General features: G+C 39.4%; 1 protein-coding gene across 1 annotated transcript in view; it reads right to left on the bottom strand.

Moving 5' to 3' along the window:
* The window catches only part of UNC79 (unc-79 homolog, NALCN channel complex subunit), a 1,772,232-nt gene that overhangs the window by 849,095 nt on the left and 905,379 nt on the right, over positions 1 to 17,758 (bottom strand). Inside the window, exon 31 of the mRNA XM_044074575.1 lies at positions 3,810 to 5,042. Within this exon, the coding sequence (XP_043930510.1) occupies positions 3,810 to 5,042 (1,233 nt within the window). The remainder of the gene's footprint in view (positions 1 to 3,809; positions 5,043 to 17,758) is intronic.

The raw sequence follows: 17,758 nt of genomic DNA, 5'->3' as shown, positions 1-17,758 counted from the left end.
TGGGTATTGAATTAATATAAAAACAAGATTTATAGAGTCTGATGTCAGATTTGATTTAAGAAATTGCTTACTCTGAAAGTTCTTTTTACTGTGGTATGAATTCTAATAAAGTTTTTTTTCCAGCGAGTCCCAGTCTGTGTGATTTTGACATTTCATCATTTTATTTATAGTTTAGAATGTTCTTTAAAAAATGCATCTGTTGTAGGGTGACCTTATTCTGACTGACCATTACAAGATCTGTTCATCAGAAACCAAGCATAGCAAGGCACAGTTTTTGTTGGTTAGATTTCCACACTCTGGCATATCACCCAACCAAGCCCTTCCAGATCATGGTAAATTGAACTGACCAGTATTCTTCATAAATAGGAAGGCTTACATCCTTACAGGATGAGAGGAAGAAGTCGGCTTCTTCATTATTGTGAGATTTGAAATATTCTGCTTTCGGCAGTGAACAAGTTAAAAATGGCTTTCAGTGGATTTGTCTGAAAATGTAAAATAAATACTCTGCTTTTCAGTGTAGTACAAGTGCACATAGTTTAAACTCTTGGCAAAAGGCATATAACGTGGCATTCATTGCAATTAGAAATCAGAAGTAAAATATTTTATCTTTATAAACTATGCAGTTTATGAAATTTATTATCTACAAACACATTAAGATCTTGTATGCAGCTGTGTCTCATCAACAGGACATGCAAGATAAGAGCAAGGCCGAGGAGTTATTCTTCAGGAACAGAATGTGTAAGATATGGAAACAAACTGTCAGCAGACCAGCTTCAAAGGAAAGACTTATTATTCTGGCAAATTCTCTAAACTGCTAATGCAGGCAAGAAAGAGACTATAAAATTTGGACTTCTTCTTTTGTATGAGGGACATTGATTCTTACAGTTGATGCTGTAAGCTGAAGTACGGTTTGTTACATGTGTATCTTTCATTGTTATACTAGATGTTTACTTTGTATGCAGTAAAAGAAATGTCATATCAGATTGAACAGTCTCAATTGTCTTCATTGAGTAATGGTACAGACTATCTTTCAGTGTAGTAACATAAATTTTACAATTATGATTGCCACATTTATGTTAGTTTCATTCATCTAATTCAAGGCACTGCAACCCCCCATGCTGCTTTACTGTCCCTGATTTTGCAGCACAGTTGTGCTCTGTCTCTCATAGTATGTGTTGGCAAATCACTGAGGATTAAGGTCAGTTAATAGTACCAGACAGAGTTTCATACATCTTATTCTCTGAAGACTGCATGCTGAAAGACTGCATATTGTAGTCTAAAGATGCTGAAAGTGGTATGCACTATCTCTGTGTCTATCTCAGTCTCTCTCTCCTTCTCTGATTCTCTCTATCTCTCTCTCTTCCTCTCTCATATACACACACTCACATCATACCGCTCAACTGTCCAGATTTTCACAGAATGTCCAGATTTTTGTCTCACATTTTCAGCTTTTTCCTCATAAAATTTATTTTCTGGTAACATGCTGAGGACTGAAGTCATTAAATAATGACAAACTATTGAGTTTCTAACTTTATATCCTTCAGAAAATGCATGCTATTGCAAAACATGTTCTTCTAGCAACCTTCCAACTTTTTATAAGAGCTCTAAGTGCATTAGTGGTCTCTATGATGGAAGTTATCAGGAAGTCAATATTAAAAATCTGAGCACCATTTGGGGCATTTTCCCCCTATTATTTCTGGCTTTATCTAGATTTTTTCTGCAGAAAGGTTGAAAGGTATCTCATGCATGTGCACACACACATACACACACACACACACACACACACACACACACACACACACACACAAACTTGTTTTCTTTTATTTACCTTTTTGTTTTACACAAACAAAACAGGGCTACTTAGTGAGCCTGAAACAATGATGGCTGTTTCATTTTTTTACTGTCCGAGCATCACAGTAGCTCAGAGCCAGATCCAGCAGTAGGTGACCTTGACAACTGTCTAGGGCATGTATTGGCTTGGGGAGAGCCTGAGATGGCTTGGGGGTGTTGATAAAAAAATAAAAATCTCTTTCATGAATATCATAAGCTGGAAGACATCTGTAAACACAGCAAGGCATTAGGACCTGCAGGAACACTGGAGGCTTTAGGACCTTGCAGGAGACTTTCTGCAAGAACAGCAAGCCTCAGACATCTTAGCTTGAGGACACTGTCCTAACATAAACTGCTACAGATTTTGAAAATGGCAGCCAGAGATTTAATATGGTATCCACAGGAATTAAACAGAAGCTGAACAGCAAATAGGAACAGAAGCCAAGAGGAGCAGCACAGGGGAGTAAAACAGAAGCTGAGAGGAACAGCATGGATATGGTGTTCATGAGGGTAACTAGGCCAGGACTGTACATTAAGTCCAGATTTTAAACAATGGCAGCAGAGATGTGAAATGCCCTATTTAAGAATGGCTGATTGGTTAATTAACTTGCTCAAGCTCAAACCCTATACCTTGATTAGAAGAAGCAAGACCCTGGATCTTCTACGCCAACTATCAGACTACTAAAGGAATTGTGAGTTTCAGTTCATTCTCAAGGAAGTGGGAATTTCAAGGGATGAGATGCTCACTGTTACTCATGCTAGGTCTGTCTTCAATGTGCAACTGTTTTGTTTAGCAAATCAGTGTTTGTGCTAGACAATTTGAAAGCAGTGTTACTAGCACAACAGGTAGCTTATTGCCTTTGGTGTAGAAAGTTGTGGGTTCTACTCCCACACCATATAGCTAGATTGCTAATACTGTGGCCCACTTTAAGGGGGATGGGGGCAGTGCCCTCCTGAGTGTGTCCTCCTTTGAATGAGATGCCTAGTAACTATGAACCTGTTGTTGGTTTGCCAGCCAACCACTTCATTACTGACAGATTTCTTTAATGTGGAATTATTCAGATGACCTTTACATCTGCAGAGACTGTATATATTGACTGATATTGGTAGATAACAGATGTTTGAGTGGCCTTTTATGGTTGAAATGTTCTGAAATAGGTAGTTATGTTACTATTGGTTCATAAGTTTTGTTTGCTTACTGGAAAATGTTCAAAACTACAAATTTAAAATCATATTCTAACAAGTGCTGCTGTATTATAGAAGGAATATAATTTAATACAATCAGGAAGGTGAATCAAAGAGCACATAACATTTAAGTTAGAAAAATTACTTTCCTAACTCCACAACCCACACCATGATTTTTTTTGTATTTCTGTATAAGATACATTCATTTTAAAAAGTTATTTTTCCTAAAGACCTTTTTCTACAAATGTCTTCTCAGCTCGTGTTGCCAACCACCATATTTCTGTGATACTGAAAATCAAAGTAATGGGAGGTGTGAGGCTGTATAACAAACCTGCAGGCAAAATACAAGAATTGGCTTCTCCCTGGTTTGGACCAGCATATCATACACTGAATTATGGCTATTGTAAGGCAGACATGACTACAACTGTTATTTATTTATTTATTTATTTAATCAATTATTTATTTATTTATGTTTCTTAACCAGGTATACTTGACAAGGTCCAAGTACTTTCATTAATGGACCGCTAAGGATTAACTTGCTCACAGAAGCACAAAGTGTAAATGGACACTAAAAGATTCAAACCCAAAGCTACCTGAAGAAGTTTGTTATTAACTTATTTCTCTAACTCTGTGTGCTAAACAACCAGAAATAATGTCTTGAGATAGCACAGAAATCAGTACTGTTTATAGGGCAGTCCTTTAAATTAATGTGATAGAAATTTATTTGATGATAGGATGCTTAATTAATCCTATTTTACATGCAATACATGCATTTTTATTTCAAAGTGACTTACCAGCTTCCTTCTGTTCCCCAAGTTTGTCTAAAATGTTACAGGAAATATCAAGGTATTCTCTCTGTATAGCACTGACAGCAATTTTTCTCTGTTTTCTCTGCCTGGGGACAATCTGTATTTTAAATTCTGACTCCTCGGTTTCTTCTTCCTCTGGCTTCTCTTCTATATTGGTTTCTGTATTAGATTCTGTAGTAGCATCTGGCTTATCAGTTTGGATTTCATTCTCAGAGTCTTCTGGGACATTTATAAAAACTGTGTTCATGTTATTATCTTGAGATGGTTCTGATGGCTTGATTTCCTCTATCTGCAGTTCATATGTGTCATCAATGGACAGCTCACGTAGAGCAGCAGACTTTTTTAGCTGGTCCCTTTTTTGCTTCAAAGTGAGTGGGCTTCCAGCAAAGGACAGAGAATCTTTAAAATCTTCTGGTTTAAATAACTCTTCTACATCCTTTTGATTATTAGAAGTTGTAGCACCGATATTCCCAATTCGAGATGTGGGTTCATTACCCAAATCTTTTGCATCAAAGTCTCTGGAACAATCCTCAATGCTTACTTGAACGAGTGGAGTCATACTTGTTAAGCTAAGTGTAGGGGTAGTGTTTCCAGGGAAGAATGGAGATGTGCCACGTTTTCCATTCAGTCGATCATTTGATGGGTTCAGCATTTCATATTCCTCATCACTTTCCACAATCCTTAGAGGAGGAAGAGGTTCAAACACCAATGAGTCACTGTCTGAAGTTGAGATCATTGACTGTTTCTCCGGGCCAGATGTGGAACTAGATGACAAGTCTATAAGATCAGCATCCTCCTTAGGAGATGAGGTAAGCTCCTCTGCAAGCTCAGATTTGTCTTCAAACGTTTCCATACAACTTAGTCTAACTTCTGGTATTACTGGCTTTCTGTTTTCTTGGAAACTGTCTAGTAAAAAAGACTTTTCCAGACATTCAACAATTTCTGCTTTAACAGAAGAGCTCCGCCCACTTTTTCCATAGTCGTCATGACCACGAGATATGTAGATATGATGTTGTCTGTCTGCATCACATCGATCAATGCATGACTTTCTACGATGTTCCTCTAAAGCAAATATATGAGACTCTGCATTCCCAATATCTAATGATTTCTGCTTCATGGAATGGAGCTTCTTTCGATAGCTACTCTCTTCTCTTACGCAGCGTAGTATACTGTCTTGTAATGGTCCTGCATCCTTGTATTCGGCTAGCTCTATTTCACCTACAAGAGGAAGAAATGAAGTACTAAATAACTGCAACAAATAGTTTATACCAAGCATGACTGCTGTTCTTACAGTAGTTTACTGTATGCAAAATATCACAAAAGAATTAAACATTCACATAATTCCTGCACACGAAAAATAAAAGATTAAAAAGGTAGAAACTATCTATTGATTTTATTAAACTGAAAGCATCTGAATGTATATATATATATATATATATATATATATATATATATATATATATATATATATGTGTGTATATATATATATATATATATATATATATATATATATATATATATATATATATATATATACATATATATATAAAAAAAATATATATATACGTATACACATATATATATATCTATATATATATATATATATATATATATATACATATATATATATATATATATATATATATATATATATATATATATATATATATATGGGTCTCCTTTGATTCATTGAAATCTCACATTACAGAAAATGAAATTGCGGAGACCACAAAAGCAAAAGTGCAGAAGCACACATCAACAAACAACGATCACCACTTCTGGCATCCTATACAACAACAGGTGCAGTGTTTCATTATTTTTTGTTTAAAGTATTACCAGGTATGGATGTTATACAGTACTCGGAACATCTTGACATAGATCACAGTACAGTGAGGGTAAGGAAATTTACCCTATTCCCCATCGTAGTGTGATCTCGAAGTTGATATATATAATTTTCAGAGGGTGTGGGGGGCACAGTCCCCCACATGAAGGGGTGCAGGTTGGCTTGCCCCCTCAGCAAAAATGTGCATGAAGGTTAATTTTTTTTTTATTTTTGGCTTTCATTGAAGTGTGCTTCTGTAGAGTGAGGTTTTGCTGTATTGCACTTTTGGTTTTGTGGTCTCCTCGCAATTAGGTTTTCGGTAATGTGAGATTTAGATGAATCAAAGGAGACCCATATATTAAATTCTGATGCACACATAATCTAAAGTATAGTCTATTTCTTGCCTGAAAAAAAATTTAGAGTAATTAATAAAACAACCACTTTCATATTCCACATCTTTAATAACACATGTGAACATCTTTAAAACAAATATTGACAGGAGGACACCGAGAGTGCAAAGGTGTTTAGCATACAGGTCTCTAAAATTAATTAAACTCTTTTTAAAATAAGTTCTACATTTTTTTTCTGTAAATTTCAATAAACAATAAAAAATGAATAGCCTCATAGTTTAACTCATTAATGTCTGCCAGTATTCAGTTAATTACTAGATTTCTCAACTCCCAATTATCTGCAGGATGGAAAACAACTGCCTAGAGATAAAAGTAAAAAGAAAAAGAAAATGTGAAAAGATTGCAACAAACAAGTAAATTGTCTTTTTTTTTTTTTTGCATTTCTTGCAAAGCTAAACTAATTGTTTCACAATTAATGTGCTTAATCTTGGCTCTGAATACAATAAGTTTAGTACCATGATTAACTTACAGCAAAACAAACACACTGTGCATACTAAAATACAGAATCCTAATTATTGGAATAAGCAGATGGATTGAACCACAATTTTAACATTCTTTTAAATATATGCAGATTCACATTGCATTTTATTGTTACTGGAAGTTTATTCCACTTCCTTGCAATAAAATGCAATATGAAATTAGACCTTTTAACAGTCCAATTTGTTGCCACAATACATGCCAAACTACTATTACACAGATAGAACTAGTGGTGTCCCTCAGGGCTCAGTGCTAGGCCTTTCCCTTCTGGCATCATCTTCTCTGATGTTAAGGCTAACATCAATGGTTTCTGGCTGACCAAGTTTGCAGATGATTGCTAACTTGGCATTGTCATAGAATCCTCCAAAGTCTCAAATACTCTCCAAGAAGGCCTGACACAAACTTACAACTGGTACCAGAGTCAAAGCCTTAAACTCAACACCAAGAAATTTATAATAGTAACCCTGGGTAAGATGCTCCTCTCAGGAAATTACTACATTGATAATACACCCCTGAAGGCAGACCCTGTGGTCAGGGATTAGGAAACATATGTAGACAGTTACTTGGCCTTTGAACATCATGTGTCTACTATAGTAAAGAAATCACTCTATATTGCGCAACATATAAGCAAGGGTATGACGTCCAGGTCCAGAGATGTCGCTGCTCCATCATACTCAGCTCTCATTAGACCCACTGATTAAGTATAAAGTCCCCTTTGGTATGTAACTCACCAGACATATGCAACAACTGGAGAGTCTGCAAAGATTCCTCACAAAAAAGAATACATGGTACAGAAAGCATGCCCTACATGGACTGCCTCAAAGCCATATTCCTAATCTGGTCTGATCCAGCTCTGATGGATCTTGTGCACATCCACAGAACAAATAGCATCACAAATACTTGATCCAGGCTCTAAACCTCATCTATAAGATAAATATGACATGTTGGAGGGATAGGTATATGTCTCAGAGATTATCCCTTCTTTGGAACAGACTTCACATCCATGTGAAGCAGAATTTTCTCCTACATTTGTTCAAGCATAACTTGGACCTGTTGATGAAGAATCAAACTTTTAACCTTGGTCTGGCACCTATGTCTTTATTAAAAAGAAAGAGACTGTAAATACACGGTCACTCTTACCCAAGTTATATGCCAAAAACTATATAGACTTCCTGTAAAAAGCTATTGTATTTAACCAGATCAATACAATCTTAAGGCATGGCTAGGCTTAATAAGGCCTTTTAGGATCATTAGCCTAGTAATCACTTAAGTACCTCTGAAGCTATTATCAGGAACTTTGTGTATCAAACTGTTACCGCATAATTTTCTATTATTAGGATTTTTTTTCAAAGTCCAATAATATTTGTAGATTTTATCCACAAATGGTCTGCACCAGACATAGCTTGCTTCTAATAAAATGATGCACTATTGAATACAGACCCCAAAACTGTAGCATTTCCTTACATGTTAGATAATGACAGACTGGAATTCTTTTAGAGATCTTTGTCCTTTAATTCAAAAAAATACCCTCCCTTAGAATATGAACAGAACAAAGAATTATATTTAGTTACTAGCCTAACATATGTAATAAGCACCCATCCATCCATCCATCCATCCATACAATCATCTAGAGTCAAGGTTTACTACTAGTCCCAGATCCATTAGATGCATTAACCTTATCTTATGATAATGTAACCACTTTTTTAGATATTAAAGGGCACACAGGATTGATATTATAGTCCAGTATAAATAACATTGTGACCTCCATTATCAACTGGACTAACTCATTCTGAGAAGCAAGAATTGAATAGCGAGACCACTTCTTGGGTGTTTCCACAACTTCAAACTGATCTTTTATTTGTATCACCTGGGTATACCTGTTACTGATACTATTTTCGTAAGTATATTACTGCTATATGTGGCATCTTCAGTTTAATTTATGGCTTGCCTTGGCTGATTTAACAGTAAACTTTACCTTTCTACTTTATATTCTTTCTTACAGGTGTATTTATTTATTTAATATTGACTGAAAGCTTTTTATGTCTATTTTAGCCATATTAAAAATAATTCTGGAGATCAAACTTGTTTTGCATTAATTATACAAACACAGCACAATATTAAAAGAATAACTGCATAACTAAATAATGCAAATAGCAAATTAAACTTAGATAATGAGTGAATCATGCACTGATAGCCTTTTGGAAAACAAACATTCTCCAACAGGGTATTAATGTACAGATATCACCTGGTAAAGCAAGTCTTTTACTTCATGCAGCATATTAAGATGCTATGAAACCTGGAAAAGAATAAATTAATGAACAGTTTCTAAACAGCAAATATAAATAAAGAAAAAAGTAACTGATAGAGAGGGGCAGAGAGAGAAAGACAGATCGTGAGAAAAAGAGTGATGGAGTGAGAGAGCAAGAGGCTCAGAGCATGCCTCCTAACTTCTTTGATCAAGAATCCTGGCTGAAGGCAAAATTATTAAGAAAAAGTCATAAAATCAGGGACAGATTTTAAACATAACTCTTATCAACATGCATTTTCTGCTCAACAAGAAGTACGAAACTATAATGTTTGACTGACTGACAGCAATCTTCAAAGATTTATCAGAAAAGTGAAACATTTAAAATGGACAGAGCCACTTTAGGGGCAATTGAGAGGCTTATATAAGCATTTTTCTATAAGTTAAGCACTAATAACCTAAATAAGCACTACATCCTCATATACTCCCCTTGAGTACTTTATCTATTATTGGTCCTTTCTGATTCAGTTGCAAAGGAGTTCCCTATACTATTCTAGCATGTCCAAAGGTCAGTTACTGGTTTCCTCTCCAGTCCAGCTGGTGAATCTGGGAATCTTGAGGCAATGTTACAATTGCCTCATGTACACAGACAACCCTCTCCTCCTCCCAACAAGTACAAATATATGTGAGAGATGCAACCATATAGCCAAACTGGAGGCTGAGCTCTCTCCACTCAGTACTAGCATAACCAGTCAGGAGGGGAAGGTAACCACACACACCACATATCCAGTCTCACATAGTCCTACCACAACTGCAGACCAAACACATAAACACACAAAAACATACTCAGAGGCTCTAAATAAAAATATGCCAAAACAGCAGAGACCTCCAAAGCGGACACCCAAGTGACCGCTACCCCAAAACAAAACACAGGCAACACATAGCTCACAAAGTCAGTGTGCCAAACAGCCACAGCCCTTAAGGCTCAGCAACATACCTGATACACTTGTAATAGGTGGCTCTATAGTCAGACACACTGACGTCCCGCTCACCAGGCTGAACAAAGAAAAGGTCACAGTGAGTTGCCTGTCGGGTGCTAGAATCCGCCACATAACACAAGCACTCAGGTCACTCAAAAGCAAGTACAAATATGACTCAGTCATTGTCCATGCTGGTGTGAATGACCTGAGACGTACCTCCCTGGACTACATGAAAAGATACATAGAAGAGCTCTCTGATCATGTAGCCCAGCCCGGTATGACCCTGACCTTGAGCAGCATCTTACCCTCACCAAGAATGATGCCTCAGTATAAAGACAAAATGATCAATTTCAACAATTGGCTTAAGTATTGGTGTCATTCAAAGGGGATCCAGTATCTGTCTGCCTGGGATGACATGCTCGACAAGCCACGTTGCTTCACAAGGGATGGCTTGCACCTGTCACCCCTGGGCTTTCGGATATTGGCAAAGGCTCTTGCCACCCCCATAGTGCCTTTTTTAGGCAAGGCTCAAAAGACAAACCCACCTCCTTAGACAACACAAGTAGAAAAAACTAAGGGTAATGCTGCTCAACGCCAGAAGTCTAAACCTCAAGATGCACGCTCTCAAAGCCCTCCTCAGTATGGAGAACATCGATGTCTGTGCAGTGACAGAAACCTGGTTCAAGGCTCCCAAGAGCACTCCAGCACTACCAGGTTATACCTCATATCATGCTTTTCGGCCCCAAAACTCAGACTGAACCAAAAAAGGAGGGGGAGTATCCATATTCATCAAGGACACCCACACCTCCAGGTTAGTGGCATTGCACGAAGCATCGGAGACCATCCATGTGCAACTAACAGTGGGCAAAATTGCCTTTCAGTTTGTAGCATGCTACAGACCACCCTCTCAAACTCAGGAACCCTACTCGGCCTTCCTGACAACATTGGAGAATATGAAGGTCTCTCTAAACACCATCATATTGGGGGACTTCAACTATCCAAACATAGACTGGGAGCATTACTCAAGCCCCAACACCCTAGCCCAGAGGTTCCTAGAATTCATAAACTCAAATGCTATGGAACAATTGGTCACCACTCCCACAAGAGAGGAAAACATACTAGATCTGGTCATCACCAACATGAGAACACAATGTTCCATACCAGAAGTATACCCCTCATTGGTAAGATCGGACCATAAATTAATCTCACTAGAAATCCACATCCCGCCCGCACCCCCAGCACAAAAGACCACAGTGAAGAACTTCTCAAAAGCTAACTTCACACTTCTTAAAACCAAAGTGGAATCCTTCAAGGCCCCCAGGCCAGTGGAAACCACGGCCCTATCTGCTGAATCCTTTATAAACGCATTCTATGGACACCTTCAGGAATGCATGAATCATGCAATCTCAAATAAAACCATGACCCATTCCCCCAAAGGCAGGCATCCTGTCTGGTGGACTCCAGCCATAAATAAGCTATACAACAGAAGGAGGAAGCTACTACATGATAGAGCAAAATCCCTAAAAGGGAAGGCATCTCTGATCAGTACTAGCAAAAAACTACGATCACTCATAAAAACATCCAAGGCCACTTTCGAGAGAAAAATTGCACAAGCAACAAAAGATAATCATAAGGCTTTCTTTAGTTATGTTAGAAACCTGGGTGGCAACTCCCAGATATGCCCAGAGTTAGTCCATAATAACAATAAATACACTGAACCCTCAGACAGTGCCAACATCCTGGCAGACAGGTTCAGTGCAAACTTCTCCCCCCCCTCCCCCCCAAAAGGACAAATATCTATCCCAGCAGAGTGTTGCCTCCCTGACATCTCAGATGCCCAGGTGAGAACCGCCCTCTCCAAAGCAAAAAACACAGCATCAATGGGACTGGATGGTGTCCCGGGCTGCGTGCTACATGGACTCCAAGAAGAGCTATACCCTCACATAAAGCTGCTATTCAGTCTTAGACTTACTACAGGATATGTACCAAAAGAATGGCGTACAGCAACAGTAGTCCCACTACACAAAGGAGGCACCTCTACGGACCCTGGAAACTACCGCCCCATAAGCCTGACTAGCCTGGTCTGCAAAGCTATGGAGAGGATCATTATGGAGTTCATAAACAAAGACATTGGGGACCTACAGGCACTGTATCCTACCCAATTCGGCTTTGTCAAGGGTAATTCCTGCCTCCTGAACCTGGTAGATTTCTTTGAAACAGTCACCAAGGCCATCAATCACACAGTCTACCTAGACCTCGCAAAAGCCTTTGACACAATACCCCACCCGGGCATCGTAGACAAACTCTCCAGCCTAAATATAAACCCCTATGTCATAAGATGGGTTGCAAACTGGCTCAAGGACAGAACCCACTTGGTCAGAATTGCTGGAGCCATGTCAGACTCTAAACCAGTTACAATTGGCATCCCACAGGGCTCAGTCCTGAGACCTCTCTTATTCGGAATATATTTTTCTGAGGTACAGGCTAACACGGGAGGACTGTAGCTGACCAAGTTCGCAGATGACTGCAAACTGGGTGCCATAATTGATTCTCCAGCTGACAGAAGCATCCTCCAAAAGGGTCTCATAGAGACGGATAACTGGTGCCAGAGCCATGGCTTTAAACTAAATGTCAAAAAGTGTATCGTTATACCCTTTGGTAAAAACAAAGTGCCCACAAATTACCACATAGGAGGTAATCCATTAAGTACAGAAGAAGTAATTAGGGACCTGGGGACCCAAGTTGATAGTAACCTCTCCTTTGACAACCACATTGCCAAAGTGGTTAAGAAGACCTTCTATATAGCCCACCATATCATGAAAGGATTCACATCTAGATCAAGGGAGATCATTGTACCCCTTTACTCATCCCTCATCAGGCCCATAACTGAGTACAATGCCCCATTTGCGATGTACTTTACCCGACACCTGAAGCAACTAGAAAGACCCCAAAAGTACCTCACTAAGAGGATCAAGGGACTCAAACAGATGCCATATGCTGCTTGGCTAAAGAAACTCCAGCTCTACTCAGTTGCAATCTATGCCTGACATACAGAGCCATGTCCAACCCTGAATTAATAGACATGCTCCACCTCAGAAAATCCAAATCCCTTAGAGCTACGCAATTGAGTGACTTGAACCTCAGCAAAAGAAATAGATAGGACATGCTGGAGGGACAGATTCATAACCCCGAGGCTCCCTTCACTCTAGAATAGAGTCCCAGTCCATGTTAGGTAGAGCCCCTCACTGACTCTCCTCAAGAAAAATCTTGACGAGTGGATGGGAGATCGTAGGTTTACCCCAGGGATCACTTCTGTGTCACTACTAGACAGAGGCACAGTAAACACAACCTTAAGGGCACAGTAAACTCATTCCAAGGGGTGGCGAAAGCCAAACACACTCTGGCTAGGCTTGTAAATGCCCTAGGGCAGATAGCCTAGTATGAACCTATGAACCTATAGGGGATTCCGGTGCCTTAACTGTAAGATATTTCTCATTCATTTGATCACAATGAAACATGTAAATTGCACTCAGTCCAACAAGCTGCAACCACTGGGCATATCTTAGCCTGTGTACACAGTCTAGAAAGCTGTAACTGCTGTGAGTATGTGTGTGTGTGTGTGTGTGTGTGTGTGTGTGTGTGTGTGTGTGTGTGTGTGTGTGTGTGTGTGTGTGTGTATATATATATATATATATATATGTATATATATATATATATAATATACACATATAATGTATATATATATATATATATATATATATATATATATATATATATATATATAAGTCCCACATATACCAGTGCGGTCACCATGGCTGTAGTCATAAAATGATTTTATTGAAGAATATAAAAGAAGAACGAGCACTTTTGGGTGGCTTCCAACCTTCTTCAGATTCAAAAATGTCTGAACAAGCAAGAAATATGTATATAAATCCTGTCCAATTACATTTGTCTGTCGTAATTATCAACGAATCAAAGTGCCACCCGAAAGAGCTCTTTCTTGTTTTAAAGTCTTCAATAAAATTGTATTATGACTTCAGCCGTGGCGACTGCACTGGTATGGTATATTTTGGGGTTTGTATCTACGTTCCACAGTGCTGTTCTTTGGGTACCGTGAACTACATTACTTGTCTTATTGGTTTTTATATATATATTTATGGATCTAGTGATCTACATTGAGTCCATCGTTAATGTCAACACACTAATGTCATCAAGACAATGTTGACACTCTTCTGAGCATGCTCCTAGGATTAACCTCAGAGTATGTAAGGCAAGGTGAAACATCTCTTTTTTGCAGTGAGCAAGCCCCACTGCATACCCCATACCCCCTGTTAATTATATAAACTATCTCTGTGATTGCACATTCCCTAGAGAAAGCGTATACTCCTCAAGCCATGGAACAGTCAATCTAACACAACTGTTGACCATCTGTTTTGTTAACTAAAGTGTATCAACAAAATGGAGGTCGACTATAACTCAAATGACCAATGGCAGTGCACCCATGTGAATTTGTGTGTGTGTGTGTGTGTGTGTGTGTGTGTGTGTACATATATTTTTATATATAGGTCCCTGTATTGCAGTCAAATGACATCTAAAGACATTTAGGTAGGTGCCTGCATGAATGGGTGTGCCTTCTTTGAAGGTTGGGCATCAGGATGGCAACTCGGCACCATAAAAATCAACTACCAATCATTACTGTGGCGACCTCTAACTGGGTTAAGCTGAAAGACATACATACATTGACACTGAGTCTCCATTTCACTAAAATTCATCAAAACATGGTTGAGCCCATTACACTGAAAATTCATTTCACTGAAAAGTGTAGAAGTGAATGGAAAGTATGCAGTGGTATAATTTCTTATCACAGGAGTTATTAGGGGAAATATGTGAATTTCAATGGTTAGCATCATGTTGTACCCCCAGATCTGTAGATGTCTGTATTTGATCTCAACCACTGATTCACTGTGTGTGTGTCTTTTTTTTCTTTTCTCCATTGGTATGTGATCATGGAATTGGTATATATAAGCAAAGGGGTTTGGGGGTAATTCCCCCCCCCAAAAAAACATTTTTAGGATATATTTCTTGTGGAAACGCATTTCTATAAAATGAGTTTTCAGTAAAATTAATTTTCAATGAAATGGGTTCAACCATTTGAGTTTCAATGAAATGACGAGCCAGTATTATGACATAAATGCACACACACACACACACACACACACACACACACACACACACACACACACACACACACATCCCCCACCATGCCCCATGATTCTCACTACACCTTTCTAAACATACTGGAAAATATTAAGATACAACCAGACATCCTAATACTGGGTGATTTCAACTACCCTGCCATTAACTGGGACAACTACTCAGGTACCAGCACCTTTTCCCAACGGTTCTTGGAATTCATAAATTCCAATGCCCTGGATCAACTAATCCATAGTCCCACCAGGGGTCCAATATCCTAGACCTGGTCATTACCAACATGGGAGATAGATGCTACACACCAGTGGTCACCCCCTCATTGGTCAGGTCTGACCATAAGCAAATCACACTTGACATTCACATCCCACCCCCACCCCCCAGTATGGGAACCTCCATAAAAAACTTCTCCAAAGCCAACTTCATGACACCCATGCAGATGGGATCTGAAAGTTCGACTGCTGAATCCTACACTAAGGCACTGTACGAGCACATCCACTCGTGCATGAATCGTGCCATCCCAAATAGAACCAAGATGCTCTCCTCCAAAAAAAGGAAGCCAGTCTGGTGGTCCCCTGCTATAAACAAACTATACAACAGAAGGAAGAAACTGTTGCAGAAAAGAGAAAAATTCCAGGATGCAAAAAACTCCCTCACCAGCCTCAGTAAGAAGCTGAGATCCCTCATAAAATTCTCCAATTCTAGTTACGAAAATAAAATTGCCAAAGATTCCAAAGACAGCCACAAGACATTCTATAGTTATGTCAATAATCTAAATGGCAATGCTCAGATCTGCTCTGAGCTACAACAGAATGGCATTAAATATACTGATCCCAAGGATATTGCCAATATCCTGGCAGATCGATTTAGTGCCAACTTCACCCCCTTCTCACCCGCTAAAGGGCCCATCTCAATACCAAAAGATCATGGCCACACAGGTAGAAACCGCACTCTCCAAAGCTAAGAATACAGCATCCTTGGGACCAGATGACATCCCGGGCTGTGTACTACATGAACTACAAAATGAACTAGCACCTCACCTAAGTGTCATGTTTAATCATAGCCTCACTTCAGGCTTCGTGCCCACTGAGTGGCGCACAGCTACAGTTATCCCACTCCACAAGGGGGGATCCACCTTGGATCCCGGGAACAACCGTCCCATCAGTCTGACGAGCCTGATCTGCAAGGGCATGGAATGCATTATTATGAGAATTATAAACAAAGACATTGGCAACCTTCATACACTGGACCCCACCCATTTTGGGTTCATGAACAGCCGATCTTGTCTCCTGAACCTGACTGACTTCTTCGAATCAGTCTCCAGAGCTGTGGACAAGAGTAAGGTGGTCCACACAGCCTATCTGGACCTTGCCAAGGCCTTCAACACCATCCCCCACTCTGGAATCATAAATAAATTTACTAAGCTGGACATAAATCCCTACGTCACTCGATGGGTTGCCAACTGGCTTATTGACAGAACCCAGAGTGTAAAAACAGCCGACTCCAAATCCAGCTCCAGACAAGTGACAAGTGGAGTACCTCAGGGTTCAGTCCTGGGACCACTCTTGTTTGGCCTCTATTTCTCTGAAGTACAGGCCAACACTAAGGGACTCTGGCTAACAAAGTTTGCAGATGACTGCAAACTGGGAGCCATTACTGAATCCCCAAATGATGTGGATATTCTACAAAAGGGCCTTACAGAAACAGATGCTTGGTGCCAGAGCCATGGGCTCAAGCTTAATGCCAAGAAATGTATAGTTATCCCCTTTGGAAAAAAACATGTACCCATGAATTACCACATAGGTGGCAGTACACTAAACACTGAAAGTGTGTTAAGAGACTTAGGGACACAGGTGGACAGTGGCCTCACCTTCAATAACCACATCACCACAACAGTTAGGAAATCCTTCTATGTGGCACATCTCATCACTGAGGGCTTTTCTTCCAGAAAAAAGGAGGTCATTGTCCCACTGTACTCATCCCTCATTAGACCCATTATAGACTATAACACCATATTTGGTATGTACCTCACAAGACATCTGCAACAGCTGGAAAGGCCTCAGAAATATCTCACTAAAAGAATCACAGGCCTAAAGCAGATGCCATATGCTGACCGTCTAAAAAATCTAGCTATACTCTGTGGCATATTGTCTACTCAGAGGCAATCTCTGCTTAACATACAAGGCCATGTCATACCCTGAGCTGTTGGACATGCCCCACTTAAAGAAATCCCAATCACGCAGAGCCACACACTCCAGTGATCTAAACCTTGTCATCACAATGAACAAAACATGCTGGAGGGATAGGTTCCTGATCCAGATACTCCCCATACTCTGGAATAGACTGCCCATACATGTCAAGCAGAGTGCCTCCTTGGCCCTCTTCAAAAGTAACATTGATGATTGAATGGGAGATAGGAAATTCACCCCAGGGATCATGTCAGTCGCCCTGCTAGACAGGGGTCCAGGGAAGTAAATATTGTGGGAAGAAATATCCAGGGAATTATTATGGCTAGGCTTGTATAGGCCCTAGGGCCGACAGCCTAGTACCAACCTATCAACCAAGAAGTAAACTTGTTCTATAATCATGAACTGTGGAATGCATAAATTTCCTTTTTGTATATTAAACCTGTTTTCAGAGGTGGAACAATGAGCTATGGATGGTTAAACACCCTGCACAGTCACACAGTTTGATAGCAGAGCTTCTGCAGTAGAGTCAAATATATTAAGAAGATTTCTGACTTTTCATAATCCCACTCCCTATCATTTAGATATTCTGCTATCCTGAGGGAC

Source organism: Protopterus annectens, chromosome 6.part0 (assembly GCF_019279795.1).
Source record: "Protopterus annectens isolate FY-2018-M chromosome 6.part0, PAN1.0, whole genome shotgun sequence".
Classification (NCBI taxonomy): Eukaryota; Metazoa; Chordata; order Ceratodontiformes; family Protopteridae; genus Protopterus; species Protopterus annectens.
This window is presented reverse-complemented; position numbering and strand designations above follow the sequence as displayed.